The sequence below is a fragment of the Aspergillus terreus genome, genomic scaffold (genome assembly GCF_000149615.1).
Source record: "Aspergillus terreus NIH2624 scaffold_1 genomic scaffold, whole genome shotgun sequence".
Lineage (NCBI taxonomy): Eukaryota > Fungi > Ascomycota > Eurotiomycetes > Eurotiales > Aspergillaceae > Aspergillus > Aspergillus terreus.
The window spans coordinates 138,208-155,550 of record NT_165972.1 but is presented as its reverse complement, the minus strand read 5'-3'; the positions used below and the strand labels follow the sequence as shown (position 1 = coordinate 155,550).

The window sequence follows — 17,343 nt, the reverse complement described above, 5'->3', positions numbered from 1 at the left end:
ATCACTCACCTCTACAGCTTCACTCCCAACCGCGACACAAACTCCTCATCCAACGTCCTCCTCGCTGCCCCCGTCTTCCCCCGCCACTCCGCCTCCACACCCGTCTGCTCCTCCCTCCACCGCCGCACCTCGCCCGCAATCCACGCCGCCGTCTGCCGCGCAATGCGCCCCGGCTGCTCAACCGGCACCATATGTCCCGCTCCTTCAACCTCCATCGATTGTACGCGTCCGCGTGCCTCCCCTCCACTCCCCAACACGCTGGCCCCGGTGCGCGACCTCGCCCGCGCTCGCACCCCACCAGGCAGGAACTCCGACTGCGCCCCGTATACATACAGCACCGCCGGCCGCAGCAGCGGCAGCTGGTGGAAGATGATCATCGGCTCGGGCTGCAGGAACGGCCAGGCCGCGTACTGGCGCAGCGCCCTGTCCAGCGAGGCTGTCGAGTCCGGGCCTGGCGGTGCCCAAAGCCCATCGGGAGGAGCCGTAGGCCGGCTCAGGTACGTCGGCCGCGTCAGCGCAAAGGTCTCCTGGTCCTTGGTCGTGACGAGGGTAACGGCGTCGGCCCCGTCTGGGGTCGCGGCGGGACGCACCCCGTACCGCAGCCAGCGCTGGATGCAGCGCGCGTCCCAGGTGGCGTAGAGCTTGCTGTTTGCGACGGAGGCGGCGAGGGCGTCGCGCGATGGCCAGCGGTCGCGGCGGGCGGCGGCGGCGTGCGCAGGGCCCCGGACGGCTGGGGGTGGGGGACGGTCGTAGAGGACGGGCTCGATGAGGATGTGCGCGTGGAAGAGGCGGGCGTGCGTGAGCGCGGCGTGGATGAGATGCGTGGCGCCCATGCTGTGGCCGACCCCGATCAGGGGGAGCGTCATTTGCGATTGGAAGTGGTTGATCATGTGGATGAGGTCGCGGGAGTGGTCGAAGAGGGAGGCTACACCGTCTGTGAGTACTCTGGATTGCGTTGTAGGAGCGTAGGGTAGGAGAAGGTAAGGTAGGTAGTAGGGTAGACGTACGATCGTTCCCCAGCTTCTCTTCATTAAGGAGTCCGCTGGCGCCCTGGTGCGCGGCGTCGGCGATCCAGATGTTCTGGATGGCAATGCGCTGCTCGAGGAGGCGGTCGTGGAGCTCCTCCCATAGCGGTTCGTACAGTTCCTACAGTATATCCAGTTTAATTTTCGTCAACGTGTATGGATGCGCTATACGCAAGTATGGCAAGCGACGCACCTTGGGAAAACCGTTCCCGTGCGCCCCGATGAGGGTGATACGTTGGCATGAAGGGTCCGGCGTCGTGCTCGGAGTATATTGCTTGACGGCTAGCGAGAGCCCGGTGTTTTGGCCGTCGGCTGTCGCCCGGGGGTATTCGCGGACGAATTGGCACGGAATGACATGTTCCTGGATGTTAAACATGGTCTCGACTGTCTGGACTTGATGAGTACAGGGAAAAAAGTGTGGGTTAACAATGTTGGAGATCCCAGGCTATATCTGGCCGAATACCGAGGTTGATGCAGGTGGAGCTAATAAGTACGAGTAGTAGCATATGTTTCCACCCCAGTCGGGGAAGAAGCTGGAGTATTGACTAATTGCATGCAGAATTACCACGTGTTTCCGTATATGTTGAGATGCGTATATCAGCGTATATGTACAAGCAGACACCGCGCCAGTCACTCGTCTATCCAACCGGCTGCTGAGTTTCACTGTTATCATGCTGGGCTTCCGTCGCTGGAGCACTGTCGCCAGACTCGGTCTTCTCCAACAGCCCGTTCTCTCCCAACCACACTATCACTTCCATCGCTCGTCGATCTTCGTCCTCTTTCTGGCGACCAAGCAGCTATATCCGTTAGAGCCATTCAACACCCAAGATTGTTGATATAGGAAACTCACCGCTTGAAGAAGTCCCTTCCGCCCGGGCTTCTCCGCAGCCTTCTGTTTGACCGGCCGCTCTGGCTTCTCGTGCAGAAACTTGCAGTTATCTCCCCGTAGACAGCGCCCGGTCCGGAGAAAATGACGGCATATGCGTTTCTTGCTCTCTCTTGCAGGCGGCGCCACCCGTTCGGGTCCCTCGCGTCGAGAAGTGGCCTCTTCGGGCGCCGAGTCATCGTCGCTATCGTCAGAATCTGAGGATGTATCCGACCCGCTGGACGATGTCCAATCGCTACTCTCCGAGGCGTGGGATGACAAGGCTGCATCGTCTTCCACTGCATCTTTGCTCGGTACGACATTAGCGGTGTCGGTTGAGACGGCATCTGTAGTTTCAACCCCTTGAGGGGCCACGTCCGATCCGCTGCCCCCAGGCTGAGCTTGAGCAGACGCCGCTTTTTGTAACTCCTCGACCTTCATTCGCGCACGCTCGGCATCAGCCTCGGCCTTTTCCACACGCTTCTGCTCTTTCTGCAGCTTTCGCCGTAGCTTGTCGGCCCTTTGCTTGGCTTTCGCAGCCTCATCCATTGGATTGGCCCCATCATTAGCCTGCTCTTTCTGCGCCCGCTTCGTCTCCTGTCGGCGTTGTTCTCTTTGTCGCGCAGCTTCTTCGCGCGCCTTCTTCGCCTCTTCCATAGCCTTCTTTCTCTCTTCTATTCTAGCCTGGGTCGGGAACCGTTTCTTTCGTTCCTCGATCCACGCAGCTATATCTTCAGGACTCTGTAATGTCGACGTTCGGCCTCTATATGTGATTTGGAGTGCGGCTGCAGCGGCGCCCCCTTGCGCGAACTTGGACTCTTCGTCTACGTCGTCCTCCTCCTCGCTCGACTCATGCTCCTCCGTCTTCGGCGTCAGCCCCAGCTGGTTGTGCTTTCTCTTCTTTTTCTTCGGTTTCCGGGCGGCATCCGCCGGAGGGGGCGGTTTTGACGGGAGCGGATTACCGAAGCTCGGCACTGGCGGTGGTGCAGGGACTCGCGGCCCGATGGACTGCGGCTTGCCAAACGCCGATTTGTGGTCACGCTTGTTGGCATGGTGCATCTGGTGTCCACCGGTGGGAGTCGGGCCACCGTAGGCATTGAACGGACGCGGACCGCGCTGGTTACGTTGGGCCCCCGCATACGAGCCCGCGGGGTTCGCATTGCCCTGTTCAAATCCCCAGCGCATAGGCGGGCCCATCATTGGGGGCGGGGCGGGCTGCGTATGCGGCGGGTTGGGCATGACTGGAGCGTAGGTCGACGTGGACTGCGTCGTCGATGGTGGCGGCGCGTAAGCGGCATCGTAGCCTGGTTGCCGCTGATAGGACGAGCCAGGTGTCGCTGCAGGGTGGGCATATGGGTTGGCAGCAGTGTAGGGAGTCGAGTTGGCCACATTCGGATAGCCCTGCGGTTGCGGAGATGTGTACTGTTGGTGATTCGGATATGCTGGAGTCGAGTAACTAGATGCATAGTTCATCGGAGCGTAGGAGGGAGCAGCGGGTGCGGACGAAGCCATATAGTGGCCTCCTCGGCCTCCGCCCCTATTCCCATATCCTCGTCCCCGTCCTCGTGGAGGACCACCGGAACGTCCCCCTCGCTGGGCATAAGCACCCTGACCATACTGGGAAGGATAGGCACCAGGCGGGTTCCCATAAGGTTGTTGCGGTTGTTGTGGTTGCTGTGAAGATGGCGGCGGCGGAGGGGGAGGAGGAAACGAAAACCCCTGGGAGTTCATTGCGGGGACGAAGATCACGGACCTTCGCAGAACGACAGCATCCACGCCATCGTCCAAGACACTCGAAAGTGAGCGGAAGAGCTCGCAAAGCTCGGGCCTCTTTTCCGTCCCTGAGAAATTCCTGGGACGGAAGGCGGTTGGCGGTTCTCGACCACGATGGGCCCATCCACGTTGTTCCGTTCCGATGAGTCACGTGCCGTGTTTGTAAGAAAATCAGAATCGGAGGATCAACAGGCTGCGATTGGTTGACAGGCTGAGGGCTTTGACTGATACTGCAGTACCTTACATCGCTGGCCAGTCCTCTGCTTGTATACTTCCGCTCCACGACGATGAGACTGGCGTAGACGATGGCATAGTGATCGTCGCGTATTTGCTGTCTGTCTGTCGAATATGGAATACATGTCCCAGAATTCTTCTCGCTTTGTCACCACGCTAGGATAAGAGCTTTCACCGTCGCGCCGTCGTGAACCACAATGTTCATCCTTGTCAGTTGCATCAGTCCCTGGAATGATACAGATACTAATGACTATTGCAGACCACTCTCTCCGATCTGATTCAGATCGCCCCCGAAGACTTTTCCAAGTATAGTTCGGTGGCTATTGAAGACAACATCAACGAGAAGTACGCCAATAAAGTAGGATCCCTTCCCAGTTCGAGTTCGGACGATCTGTTTCCAGGATGAGGTCCTGACGATCACAGGTCATCCAAAAGATTGGTCTTTGCATTGGCTTCTATGACTTGCTCGAATCCTCCGACGGTCTCATTGGCCATGGAACCGGTCTGGTGAATGTGAATGGTTTGTCCATGCCGTCTTCTCTCGCTGATTCTCTTTTCTGACTGATGATTCAGTGAAATTCCGTCTGATTGTTTTCCGCCCTTTCAAAGGCGAGATCATGCTGGGAAAGATCTCCAGCGCCACCGAGCACGGCATCAAGAGTATGTCCCTTCCTGCGGCGACGACGGTCACCCCACTGAGCATTCCAGTTGGTGTCGAGTTCTTCAACGACATCCTCGTCCCCCCTAACCTGCTCCTTGACGGCGCAAGATTGTAAGTCTCTTTGCATTAGTCTATTGCATCCAGGGAACTGACGAGAGCAGTGACTACGCCGACCAAGTGTGGATCTGGGAAAACGAAGACGGCTCTACGTTCTACTTTGACGTGGGCGAAATTGTCCGACTCCGTGTGGAGATGGAAGAATGGCATGACCAGATTCCCAACGCACCGGATCTGGGCGATGGCGCGACCAGCGAGCGAAAACCGCCTTACTCGATCATTGTACGTCCGAACTATGTCACCTCCGACTTGGAGTAATCTTCTAACTCGCGCAGGGATCGATGCAAATGGCCGGATTGGGGCCCATATCCTGGTGGTAGTGAGACTAGACATGTCGCTTACGAATTTGCTGCCTGTTTGCGTTCTTCTGACTTCTTTGCGGTTCTTACTTTGATATTAATATCAAATCCAACCTAAGATACCTAACTATTGCGGCTGAGCTGCCAAACGTCCGATGGACAAATTTAGAGTTTGATTGCTAAGATGCAAGGGGAATGACGACACCCGGCAGAGAGCCGGTTTGTCATCTGGCGACCATTTGCAAGGCCCAATCAGACCGGCATGCCAGAGACAATCTAAGCAACTTTTTGGTAGTGCAGTGATCATTTTGGCTGATAATTTCCATCATAAGAACATACACTTGTCAGTCATCTCGTATTCCCTTCGATCCCACTGTTGAGTCATCAGACTGTTCCCCCGCATCTATGCCACCAGAAAATCTCACATTTAGGTGACCTAGCAGTCATTTTTGATTGACAGATTCCCTTGAATCAGAAGATATGGTAATCAGGAGAGTTCGATGCCACGGGCTTCCTCAAGGCTACGTTTGGTTCCCTAGGCACTGACATGGGCGGAAAGGGAAGAGAAAAGGTGAGAAAAGCTCAGCGAGAGGAAGAAGAGAAGTTGTGTTCCTTAGTCCACGTTGTTATCATCTTTAAACAGGTTGATTATGGGTGAATGATACGGGCTACAGGTATTTACTACTCACTTAGGCAGTCCAGAGCCAAACATACCCATGTGAAGAAATTTGCGAATAACCCTTTGACGTCTGGTAGCGCAACTGGAGACATAGTCGGATCCATATCAATATATGTGCATTCACATAGTTATAGAACTACCCTAAGGAGTGTTCTGAATCACCCTTCTACTTTGGCATCAAGTATCTGATTGGGAGGCCTTAATCGAGCCTTCCGTGTTATGAGTCATGAGGGACATTTACTATGCGCAATCCCTAAAAAAATCGATATCATTAGGCCTAGGAATATACTTTGACACTCTTCAACCCCCAGCTTATCTAGAATAAAGCCAATGTACTCCGTCTATTTGAGGCACTCGGTTAGTGGCGGGAGAGCGGCGGTGGAGTCCCTTTTTAGTTCTGGAAACCCGCGCGGGCCCCAATCGACAGGAATCCGCAACGTAAAAGAAACCGCGGTCAAGCATCAGATTTTTCTCGGTTTCATAAGAAAAAAAAAATTGAAGAAAAAATTAAAAGGAAAATTACAAATTATTTAAACTCGGACACCGTAAGCATCGGGTCTGACTGCCTTTTGTACATATTATAAATCATCCGTTCGGGGCATATAACTACCGCAAGGGATTCTTATCGATCATCTCCCTGTGATCTCATCGTACCTCCATCCCATCTTTTCTTCTTCCACCAACAATCCCTCTGATATTATTACTATTGTCGCATTTCTAGCCCCAAAAAGCTATCAATTCGCAGCGCTTCTCTATCTGCTTTTGATTACTTCGTACACATCAAAATGACCGGTCACGAGAATGGAAACCTGGCGCAGGATCGCCGCTTCGGCACTTTGGCCGTTCATGCTGGCGCCCCTCATGATCCCACCACCGGCGCAGTGATTGCTCCTGTCAGTCAATCCGTTCTAGAATCCAATGGCGTCAGCCGCAATGGACTGACAATCCTAGATTTCCCTCTCCACGACGTTCGCGCAGACCAGCGTCGGCAATCCCGTCGGTCTCTACGAATACACACGGAGTTCCAACCCGAATCGGTATGTCGCCTGTTGCGCATCCAACGCACTTGTGTATCGGTGACACGGTCCAACTAACCCGGTCTAGTGACAACTTTGAGCAGGCTGTCGCCGCGCTCGAACACGCTAAATATGCCCTTGCCTTTTCCTCCGGCTCCGCGACCACTGCCGTCATCCTCCAGTCGCTCGCCGCTGGATCGCACGTCGTCTCCGTCTCCGACGTGTACGGCGGTACGCATAGATACTTCACCAAGGTCGCGTCCGCGCACGGTGTGCATGTGACCTTCTCGCCTTGCATTGAACTTGACGTGGAGGAACTGATCCGGCCCAACGAGACCAAGCTGGTCTGGATCGAGACCCCGTCGAACCCCACGCTGGGCTTGGTGGATATCCGCAAGGTCGCGGCCGTCGCACATCGCCACGGAATCCTGGTCGTTGTCGACAACACGTTCATGAGCCCCTACGTCCAGAACCCTCTGGACCACGGTGCCGACATTGTCGTCCACTCCGTCACCAAGTACATTAACGGTCACTCGGTACGCACATCTTCCCTTTATAAGTCTCATGCAAGCAATTGACTAACATCCCCAGGACGTTCTCATGGGAGTCGCCGCGTTCAACTCCGACAGCCTCAAGGAGCGCCTCACCTTCCTCCAGAACGCCATTGGCGCCGTCCCGTCCCCCTTCGACTGCTGGCTTGCCCACCGCGGTCTCAAGACGCTGCATCTGCGTGCGCGCGAGGCCACCACCAACGCCACGGCCGTCGCCCGCGCCCTCGAGGCCTCCCCCCACGTCATTTCCGTCAACTACCCGGGCATCGAGTCGCACCCGCAGCGCGCCATCGCCATCAAGCAGCACCGCCAGGGCATGGGTGGCGGTATGCTCAGCTTCCGCATGAAGGGCGGCCAGCAGGCGGCCCATCTGTTCTGCCAGTACACCAAGGTCTTCACTCTGGCCGAGAGTCTCGGCGGCGTCGAGTCGCTCTGTGAGGTCCCCTCTAGCATGACGCACGCTGGAATCCCCAAGGACCAGCGGGAGGCCGCCGGTGTCTTTGACGATCTGGTGCGCATGAGTTGCGGTGTCGAGGATGCGGAGGATCTCGTGGCGGATGCGCTGCAGGCACTTGAGAAGGCGGTTACTGCTGGCCAGAACGGGAACGGGACTGCATAGATCTGATAGAGTATAGATATACCTTAGACGGATAATAATGATATGGATTGTTTTTAACATAGCACTGTTTATTCTAGTATACTCAAATGTAAAGGACGTGGACTGTATAGTTATTTGCATAGTTACCCACTGAAGCATCAGTATGGCGATTAGTCATCCGTGGGATAAGTGAAAAAAACCTCAAACGAAATGTGACTGGCAGAGCAGTCTTTTATTCAAGCAAATCCTACAATATTGTCCTATTTTTTTGAAGGAACCGTTCTAGGGATACTACCCCAGTCGAGCATACGCTTGTCAAAATTTTCTCTCCCGTTTCACCTGCGGGGCACCATCTATAACTACCCCACGACAGTAGGAACATTGGACGCTGTATATCGCCGATCGCCTCTCCTGTCTAGAACTGGGAGGGTCTCTGCTGGAAAGGAGCTGGTACATAAATACTGCCACTTCTGCAACTACTAAACATGGCGTTCAGCTTTGGCTTCTCCGGCGACGACATTGATATTGACGACTCCGAGTTGCATGAAGAAGGAGTCAACCTCGCCCAAACCGAGGACAATGGTCTCCCGGCTCTAGTGCCGGCGCAGAAACATGATATTAAGGAGTGGGTAAGTGGGTGTATCTCTTGGGATTGCCTTGTTTCTTCATATCGAAGGACAGCCCCTACAAGTGCCCAATATATACAAACGATATCAGTCAATCAACAACTGACATCCCCAGATCCCAACATTCCCCTCACAAATCTCCTACAACAAACTCGCCATCGAGGTATCAGGGACAGATGAGTCGCTCACCCTCGCCAGGCGAGAGGTGTTTGATATCCGCACCCAACTCATGGCCGAAGACACAGCCGACCACGAGAACGAAGAACTCATCTCCGGCCTGGAAGAGGGCGACATCAAGCCCAATTTCTACGAGGGGGGATTCAAGACGTGGGAATGCGCGCTCGATCTGGCCAAGCTCGTCGCTGCCGAGGGCGTGGCGTCCGAGAGCGCCCAAGATCTGCATATCATCGAGGTAGGCTCCCTCCCCGACCCAAATAGACATCTATATCTCTATGAACCGAGCCTGACGCATTTAGCTTGGCGCTGGCACCGCCGTGCCGTCTCTGGCGCTCTTCGCGCAGCTGCTCGCCCGCCCAGAGCCGAGCGGGCGAAAAACGCATTTCACCTTCGCGGACTACAATTCTGCTGTGCTGCGGCTCGTCACGCTGCCTAATCTCCTTCTGACGTGGAACTATATCGTCAGCCAGCGGACGTCCGTGTCCGCCGGGGCTCCGCCGGAGACTGAGCAGGAGGAGGAACTGGATGTTACCCCGGAGTTGCTGGAGCGGTTTGTGAAGGACCTGGCAGAGAAGGGGATCACGGTGGAGTTTATTTCTGGCGCTTGGTCGCCGGCGTTTGTCGAGCTGGTGTTTGCGGGTGTCGGGTCCGGCCATCGGGACACGCTCGTCATGGCGAGCGAGACCATCTACTCGCCTGCGTCGCTGTCTGCGTTCTCGGAGACGCTGCTGGCGTTGCTGCGGCGGTCTACGGAGGGCGGTGGGCGGAGTCGGGCGCTGGTTGCGGCTAAGAAGGTTTACTTTGGGGTTGGGGGCGGGGTGGATGAGTTCCTGGCTGTGTTTAGAGGACTCACTGGGGATGCGGTGAGGGTGCAGGAGCGGCTGGACGTGAAGTCGGAGGGGGTGGGAAGGGTAGTCTTGGAGATTGCGGGATAGATCTGAGATAGAAACAAAAGAAACGAGATTGGAATGTCAAACGAAACAACTTAGAACCTTGACTGGTCTGCTATATGTACACGCCCCTGCATTGCATGTCTATTACCGACATTGGGAAACCAAACAACCAACGATATCGATTTTTCTAGTCGTAGAGAGACTTGCCGTCCTTCATGCGGGCGATGCGAGACTCGTCCTTGGCCTTGTTCTCCTGTTCGTAGTGTGCGGCCACATGGCTCAGATCCACGTCGTAGCCGGCAGGGACGTTGTACGGCGCAACGGCGTGGAAGCTGACCCTACACAGATGGAATAAATATGATTAGTTCGTGTTCTATCAAACGGGTTGGTGATGTTGACGTACTCAGGCTGCTTCAGCTCGAACGCAGCACGGGGACCTTGACTCTGGAACAGGTGACGGTCGTGGGCGGCCTTCTCCATGGCGACGGTGTGGATGGCATTGCGCTCCTCAAACACCTTCTCCGAGGGCGTGTACTTGTCGATGAGGCTGGAGATCCACGACTGAGATCCAGAGTTCTCGTTGGCCTGGCTCAGACGGTAGAGGACATAGCAGGAGGCGAAGGAGCCAATGGTGACGTAGAAACTGCGCTGTATGGGTGCGAAACGGCGGAGTTAGCCATTGCACACAATCATCATGGAATCATGGCCATCGACGTAACGGTCCACTGGCGGACACTCCCACCGTGTCGCAAGAAGGGAGGGGCAGGAAAACGTACGCCGAAGCTCTCGTTCACAGGCTCCGCATGGCCGTGGCCGGCGGCGTGAGAGCCGAATCGTCGGGGAGGCTGGTTCCGCAGCAGCAGCCGCGCAGAAGCGACCGATCGCCTGGCAAAGGACATGGTGTGGAGAGAGACAATTGGCAGCGCCGAACTGGTATGATGCCGTCGCCGGGGATTTGGAGGTTCCGTTGAATGCAGCGCGAGGAGCGGTTCCCGCGGAGGCCACGTGATGTCCTCAATAGGGTTTAGGGCGACCGTCGATTACTAACCGCCGCCCATGACTGGTAGTTACCATTTTGGGATTAGCGCGGTGTTGTTTACCTCGTCCATCTCTCCATCTGCACAATGTACATACCTCATCACCTACAAACTACTCCTCTGACAACTCCATCTTCTCTCCAACCCGACACAATCACGTCAACCAATGCAACTCGCGCTTGGCTCGGGTCTTGCAGGGATCCCGGAATGCATCGCTTTGATCGGGGCTGGGGAAATCCCGCCCTAGCGACATGTGCGGGTCGTGGTGTGTTGTCCACCAAGTCAAGAACGATGACCCTCTGCCACACCGCATTCAGAGTGGTACCAATGCATGGCTAACTGCCTCACTTTCAAAGAACGCTCCCCACTGCTCCCCATCAGTCGAACGATTATTGGGGTTCTTCTCGACGACTAACTTGCAGCCTCGCCAAACGTCTGGATGTCCAATGCGACATGTCATCAGTCTTTAATTAGTCCTACTGACTCCACCAGCCTGCCCCCGGCGTTTGCGACTGTCCACAATGAACAAGTCGTCGTGTGTTCATGGTGTGGTTTTTTTTCCTTGTCGATTTTTTTAGACTCCTCTTGTTGGTGTCTCCGTTCCAGCCACTCCCAAAAACAGACCCATTGATGCCCAATGCTAAGCGACAGCCAACCGCCATTGGGTTTGGTGCAGCATCGGAGTCGAGGCTTCAGATCCACCTCGCTTGCTTTCCCTTGGACTCCAAAGCATGCGCTCTTGTGTTTCCCTGTTCGACTATGGATGGGTATCAATTTTACAAGGTTCGGTCCGTCTACCGCCTTGCCAGCCCCCTCGAGGCTGTGGATGTCGTTTCCCTAGTGTCGGGCTTTTCTTTTTTGGGCGTCATTGGAGATAGCTTATTAGTCGGTCGTATTTTCTCTTTCCTGTTGTTTCCCTCCATCCTATCTCCTAGAAATCCAATCGTTCAACTCCCATTGTTGCCGCCACAGTCCAACGTCCGAAACTGTCTGCTTGCTTGAACCTTCATTTGATATCGGCCCATCCGTTTGCGTGGACTCTTGCGATTTGCGCATGCTTGCAGGGTTCCCTGCTCGAAGATTTTCGACGGCCTTCCTCTCTGATCTTCTACCTCTTCGTCCGAGACATGATCTTGTGATTGTACAGTCTTCCCACCTCTAGACTCATTCACACACCCATATCGACGGAGAATACCTTCTCAGTGACCTCAAGCACTTACAAACGTACCTACCACCCCTACCAAACCATCCAATCGACTCGCTGCTAACAAAAGTCCCAGCCCACTGGTAACACGTCTGATTCTGTTGCGAGAACTTGGGCACGCACCTCTCCCACTATGGCGCCGTCAGGCAAGAAGGGCAAAGGCAAGACTGGGACTAAGCAGAAGAATAAGAAGGGGAAGAACCAGGAAGAGTCCCAGGGCCAGACGCCACAACTGGAGATTCCTCCTGAGCAACAAGAGCAACCCCAGCAGGAACTTTCGCAGCTCGAGGCAGACGCAGAGGCTCAGCCTCAACAAGCAGAAGTCACACCCAACCTTGACTCTGTACCGGAGCCCATCCCAGAGCTGGAGGTGCTCCCGGAGAAAGAAGCAGAACTGGAGCAACATCCTACAGTCGAGGAGGTGTCTACTCCAGCAGCCGAACATCCACCTCAGTCACCGCCCCCTGCGGAAGGTCATCCCACCCAGCAGACTGAGCCTGAACTTGCCTCACATCAACACCAAGACGTGGAAGATGCTTGGGCAGAGTCTGGCCCGACCCTCGAGTCCCACGTTGAGGATATAAATCTCTCTGAACGTCCTCTCGAGACCACGGAGATCATCTCTGAAGACAAAGGCACGTCGGAAGTCCCAAGTGGCACAGCAGAACCGTCCGAGCCAACCCCAGTCACGGCACCCCAGACTCCATTACTTTCAACTGGACCAGCATCCATTCCTCTCCCATCCCCTTCACCAACGGAGACCCAATTCATTGCGACTTCGCCCCGCGCCCACGCGGAGGATCTCGAATCAGACCCGCCTTTCACTACTCCAACGAACCGTTTCTTTGATTCGACGGCTCATTCGTCCATCACCGAGGACTTCCTAGCTGGGTCCAAGCCTGCATCTCCGGCACCCCAGGCGGCTTCAACCCCCGTGCCTGCTTCGCCGGGCTTCAAGGCCTCGTCACCAGTTCCCTATTCGTCCCACTCGCCCAGAGCCGCATCACCCTTCTCTAAACCAGCCTCGCCGGTCCCGCGAACGCACTCGCCCTTGGCTCGAGCCATTTCCCCGATGGAGCAGCCTGCCTCTCCAAAGGAGGAGGCAGCTTTGCCTATGGATAAAGCTGCCTCCCCACAGCAGGTTGCTACCCCCGTGTCCCGAGCGGCTTCGCCCATGCAACAGCCTCCCTCGCCAGCCCCGCAGGCTGCTTCCCCCGTCCCAAAACCTGCATCCCCAGTGCAAAAACTGGTGTCGCCGGTTCCAAAGTCTGCTTCACCTGTCCCCAAGATCAGCAGTCCCCTGGCGCGCTCGGCTTACATGTCTCCGGTGATGTCCCCACATGCGTCACCGCCGCCACCGGCTCCGACAGTCCCCGGTATGTCTCCATCAGTGGCTCCCAGCTACGCAACTGCCTATCACTCCCCTGTGATGACTGCGTCGCCATACATGCCACAATATGCATACTACCATCATCCGCCACCGAACATGCCGACTCCCCGGGGCTCTATCGATCCTCCGTCCGCAACATCCTTCCAGGCGTTGCGGGATCTCGCATATGCAAATGGCCACGGAATCAATCGGAAAGGGACCATGTCTCCACCAGAGCATGAGGAGCCCATTGAGCTGCTCCAAAGGATTCAAGATGCCATCCCCGACATCAACCGCTTGCTCGACAGCTACAAGAACACGAAGGGGAAGCTGAATGCACGCGAGGCCGAATTCAAGCATCTGACCAACCAACACGAACAAGACCTGATGCACAAGGATTTCTACATTGAGGCTTTGCAAAATCAGATGAGGAAAACGGCCGCTGAGTCTGCGGAGGAGTCTCGAAAACTCAAGAATACCATCAACGAACTCCGGATGGAGCTAGGTAATCTCGAAGAGAAACGGAAGGACTTTGAGGAAAAATTCGAGGATGCCGAAAAGTCCAACGAAGAGCTGTCAGCCCGGAAGACTGAGCTGGAAGGGGAGATTACCACATTGAACAACAACCTTCGCGAAGCACAGGAAGCCCATGAAAGGGAGTTGGAGAAACAAAAGGCGGAGAAGGAGGAAGCCCTTGCCTCTCAGAAGCAGGAGCTGACCGAGCTCTTCGAGGAGATCCGAGCCGAAGATGAGAAGACGGCGGCTGAGAACCTCGAAGCACGCGAAAAGGAGCTCCTTGGTCAGCAAGAGGCGATGAAGGCCGACTACGAGAAGGAGAAGCAGCAGATGCAAGAATCTCACGACGCCCTCCAAGCCGAGTACGACTCGAAGGTCAGCGAACTGGAATCGACAAAGACAGCTCTCGACGACAAACAAAAGGAACTCGACGACACCCGGGAGCAGCATGCCAAGGAAATCGAGTCGATGAAGAACAGCCACGAGGCGACAGTGGCTGAAATGAACCAGCGCTGGACTGAAGAAAAGAACGACCTGGAAAAGCGACTTACGGACAAGATCGACGAGTGTGCCGGCGTCGAACGTGAGAACAAGAAATTGGAAGAAGACAACCTGGTCAAGGAGCAGCAGCTTCAGCATGCGGTGGATGGCATGCGGACCACTATTGACAATCTGGACAAGGACTGCGACAGGCTGCGGAAGACCCTGCACAGCCTGGGAGAAGCCACAGACCTGAAGAGCACAAAGGGGGATTCATTCTTGTAAGTGACCTGGTGCACTGAGAATGTTTCTGTCATTCATTTGTTTCATTTCCTTTCATTCTATGACCCGCTCTTTTTCTTGGGCATGACCTACATTCACTACTTTTCCTTTGTTTCTTTCTCGGATAGATTTATGATGATTATGACGATATGTGGATAAGGCTTTCAATGTACATGTTCTGATAAGAATTCTAAATCTAGTTTGGACTGCTTCGGCCAGCTCTCCCATCTGATTGTCTCCCTGTCCCAGGAGCACTTCACGTACCTCGCCATTGACCCTCCCAAGGATATCCTGTCGAAACTGCCTCCGGAGCTACCGTCGTTCCTCGACAACACTCCTGCGTCGCGTGAACTGCGCGCTGCATACGTACAGCATGTCATCTCGAAGACATTGACCTACCGGATCTTCCACCCATTCTTGTTCACCCTGGGTCGCCGGTACGACAAAGCGGACACGTTCTTCCAGATGCTGTCGATGGACATCCGTCGCAAGTCCGTGCGCCGCGAGGCCTTCTGGCGCCAGCAGACGCTCAAAGCCGCCTACACGACCTCCGACGCCAAGCAGTCCATCAACGTCGTGGCCGCCGTGATCGTCGACGAGATCGTCGACCACCTCAAACACTTTGCCGACCCCCGCCGCCTGGACTCCCTCGTGGTCGGCGTGCGCAAGATTGTCAAGCTGGCGGCCGAGACGTGGCGGCATGCGCGCGTCGAGCGCGAGCTCATCCTGGCCTCGCTCCCGGCCCCGGAGGCCGAGGTGTCCTCGAACGATGACTGGGAGGAGTGCGGCACCCCCAAGGAAGGCACGGTGGGCTCTCGAGACGACCCCAGCCGACATGTCATCCTGCGGACGTTCCCACGGATCATGCGCGAGGCGGCGCATGAGGATTTTGCGGAAGATCCCGAAAAGGCCGCCCCCTGCATCTACGCCCGCGGCGGCGTCTTGTACTCGGACTCGCCGGTGGTGATTGCGCGACTGCAGGAGCTGGCGAAGAAGTCGACGGATGCGTTGGCGTGTGGAGAGGAGGTAGCGGCTGAGGGTGTCAAGGCCTGATGGATGGATACATGGATAGACGGATGTGATTGTACGGTTTCTTTCTTTCTCGTGTCTTTTTTATCACTTTATTTTGTTCTTGTGGTTGTTTTCTGTTTCTGCATGAGTATCATTCCGGGCATGTTTTTCTATCTCTGGTATTTCTGATTAGCGATTGTTGTATTATCTGATAATGTGATCTGTCTGTGTATATGCCATCCGCACCGCCACATCATGATGTCAGTAGCCACGGTGAGACGGCTGAAGGGCGTAAAGCCTATTGACAGATTCGCTGAGAAAGCTTGTTCTGGGTGTGACAGTGCAGGGATGACTGGGCCAGTCCATCCAAGGTACTCCTACATCTGCGGCGTATGACGGTGGCGGTGTGCACCCGGGCGAACAATGTCAGAAGATGGATAGAGGTGGCTAGAGCTGTGGCAGACTGATTCAGGATCATTAATCTCGCGTCTTATGGGATTGTCGTTGCTACGCCACGAGAGGTATGGATGGGGTGGGGAGGCCCATTATTACACAGCCTCACAGGGCTGATTTGGTCCACTTCGGTCCACTGTAGGAGTGGCTTTGGTAATGGTATGATTTGGACGGGATATACAGAAAGAAGTTGAGATACCTCGAAGATGGGAAGCGGTAGTATGGCTACGATGCTCCTACGAAATATATACTTGGAGATAGATGGTGATTACTAACGGGATAAAAATGGAACAATGGATCAAGTGGGGGAACCAGTGGAGACTAAATAGCCTTAAGAAGTTAATTTTCTATTGACTCCTGCTCCTATTGTTGATTCCTATTGTCTATGGGAATTCTACAAGTACAATCTAATCTTCTCCAGCGTTTTATGGAATAAATAAGTAATCACGGTAAACTGATGAAGAATTCCTGCATGTCTGATGAATGGGGCCAAAATTCACCGTCCTCAGGGATTAGCATCCTGGAGCTCTAGATCCATCCTGGACACAAGAATAGCACCCACCATATCCTTGTTTGGATGAAGTCATCGGTCGTTCCCTGTTGGAATGCTCTTCATTCGGAGTGGACGGTATTCCTCTGCCACGGTCATAACCAGGAATTCCCTAGGAAAACTGGTGGAGAGAGGCAGAGAGATGAAAGGATCGTCCTCCCTCCGACCAACACGAACTAAAGCGACCCCGCCGGACGCTCACTGGTTGTCGACGCGCCCACCGTCTGCGCCGGTGTTAAGAGTCATCATAATAATAGGCAGTGAGGGAAGGCCGCACGGAGGGAGAGAATAGAGGGGATTATTATTATCGTTTCTGTTCGGTCAGGACGGAAGACCATCATCTCATCTCATCTCACTCATCTCACCCAGGCACCATCTGACAACCCTAATTAACGGCCAGAGACACATACCATCAGACAACTCCCGTCAAATAATAATAATATAATAATAATAACCCGAGTTCGCCCGTTTGAGCCTCTTCGCTCGTGCTCTCCTTTTCCTGTCCGATCGATCAGCTGTGGCTCAGTCACTTCGCACAAGGCGTCTTTCCTGTCCCTGCTGTCTCCCCTCGTCGCTGCATCTCTTCTCCACTTCCCTCTCTCTGTCGGGCACAGCAGAGCCTCTTCTCTTCCCTTCCTCTTCCCCCCTGCGTCTCTCACGGATTCTTTCCTCCGTTCTACTTCTCTTCCTCCTCTTCATCTCTTTTATATCCCGATAACCTTCGCTTCTTTCCCCCCTCCATTCACTCTTCTGTCCGCTTTCTCCCCCATCGCTGTACATCCCTGCGCGATAAGCTCCTCCGCCCAGACCACCACCCGAAACTATTACAGTCTCCCACCATATCGGAGAATAAATCGCACCCAGCAGTCCCACGCTCAATAAAACTGCCCTCGTTGACTTCACTCGACTTACGGTTCACTGCTAGAC

The 17,343-nt window shown here is 54.9% G+C and overlaps 7 protein-coding genes across 7 annotated transcripts; 4 read left to right on the top strand and 3 right to left on the bottom strand.

The window, feature by feature from the left end:
• Window positions 1-11: 11 nt before the first annotated feature.
• Window positions 12-833, bottom strand: ATEG_00049 (uncharacterized protein; the record flags this gene model as incomplete). Its single annotated transcript, XM_001210135.1, has 1 exon — window positions 12-833. One exon carries the CDS (start codon window positions 831-833, stop codon window positions 12-14), a length of 822 nt encoding a protein of 273 aa, XP_001210135.1.
• An 830-nt stretch (window positions 834-1,663) lies between these two features.
• Window positions 1,664-3,402, bottom strand: ATEG_00048 (CCCH zinc finger protein; the record flags this gene model as incomplete). The annotated part of the gene is made up of 2 exons (XM_001210134.1): window positions 1,664-1,822; window positions 1,876-3,402. 2 exons carry the CDS (start codon window positions 3,400-3,402, stop codon window positions 1,664-1,666), a joined length of 1,686 nt encoding a protein of 561 aa, XP_001210134.1.
• Window positions 3,403-4,094: 692 nt separating this feature from the next.
• ATEG_00047 (DNA-directed RNA polymerase III subunit RPC25) lies at window positions 4,095-4,933 on the top strand (the record flags this gene model as incomplete). The annotated part of the gene is made up of 5 exons (XM_001210133.1): window positions 4,095-4,106; window positions 4,157-4,255; window positions 4,321-4,417; window positions 4,471-4,669; window positions 4,720-4,933. 5 exons carry the CDS (start codon window positions 4,095-4,097, stop codon window positions 4,931-4,933), a joined length of 621 nt encoding a protein of 206 aa, XP_001210133.1.
• Window positions 4,934-6,438: 1,505 nt separating this feature from the next.
• On the top strand, window positions 6,439-7,839 carry ATEG_00046 (cystathionine gamma-lyase CYS3; the record flags this gene model as incomplete). Its single annotated transcript, XM_001210132.1, has 4 exons — window positions 6,439-6,546; window positions 6,605-6,690; window positions 6,758-7,205; window positions 7,261-7,839. The coding sequence occupies 4 exons, from the start codon at window positions 6,439-6,441 to the stop codon at window positions 7,837-7,839; spliced, it is 1,221 nt and encodes a 406-aa protein (XP_001210132.1).
• Window positions 7,840-8,303: 464 nt separating this feature from the next.
• ATEG_00045 (protein-histidine N-methyltransferase) lies at window positions 8,304-9,556 on the top strand (the record flags this gene model as incomplete). Its single annotated transcript, XM_001210131.1, has 3 exons — window positions 8,304-8,447; window positions 8,560-8,856; window positions 8,921-9,556. 3 exons carry the CDS (start codon window positions 8,304-8,306, stop codon window positions 9,554-9,556), a joined length of 1,077 nt encoding a protein of 358 aa, XP_001210131.1.
• Window positions 9,557-9,701: 145 nt separating this feature from the next.
• ATEG_00044 (putative NADH-ubiquinone oxidoreductase 178 kDa subunit) lies at window positions 9,702-10,413 on the bottom strand (the record flags this gene model as incomplete). Its single annotated transcript, XM_001210130.1, has 3 exons — window positions 9,702-9,852; window positions 9,918-10,162; window positions 10,291-10,413. 3 exons carry the CDS (start codon window positions 10,411-10,413, stop codon window positions 9,702-9,704), a joined length of 519 nt encoding a protein of 172 aa, XP_001210130.1.
• A 1,475-nt stretch (window positions 10,414-11,888) lies between these two features.
• On the top strand, window positions 11,889-15,455 carry ATEG_00043 (uncharacterized protein; the record flags this gene model as incomplete). The annotated part of the gene is made up of 2 exons (XM_001210129.1): window positions 11,889-14,401; window positions 14,603-15,455. 2 exons carry the CDS (start codon window positions 11,889-11,891, stop codon window positions 15,453-15,455), a joined length of 3,366 nt encoding a protein of 1,121 aa, XP_001210129.1.
• Between the last annotated feature and the right edge of the window lie 1,888 nt (window positions 15,456-17,343).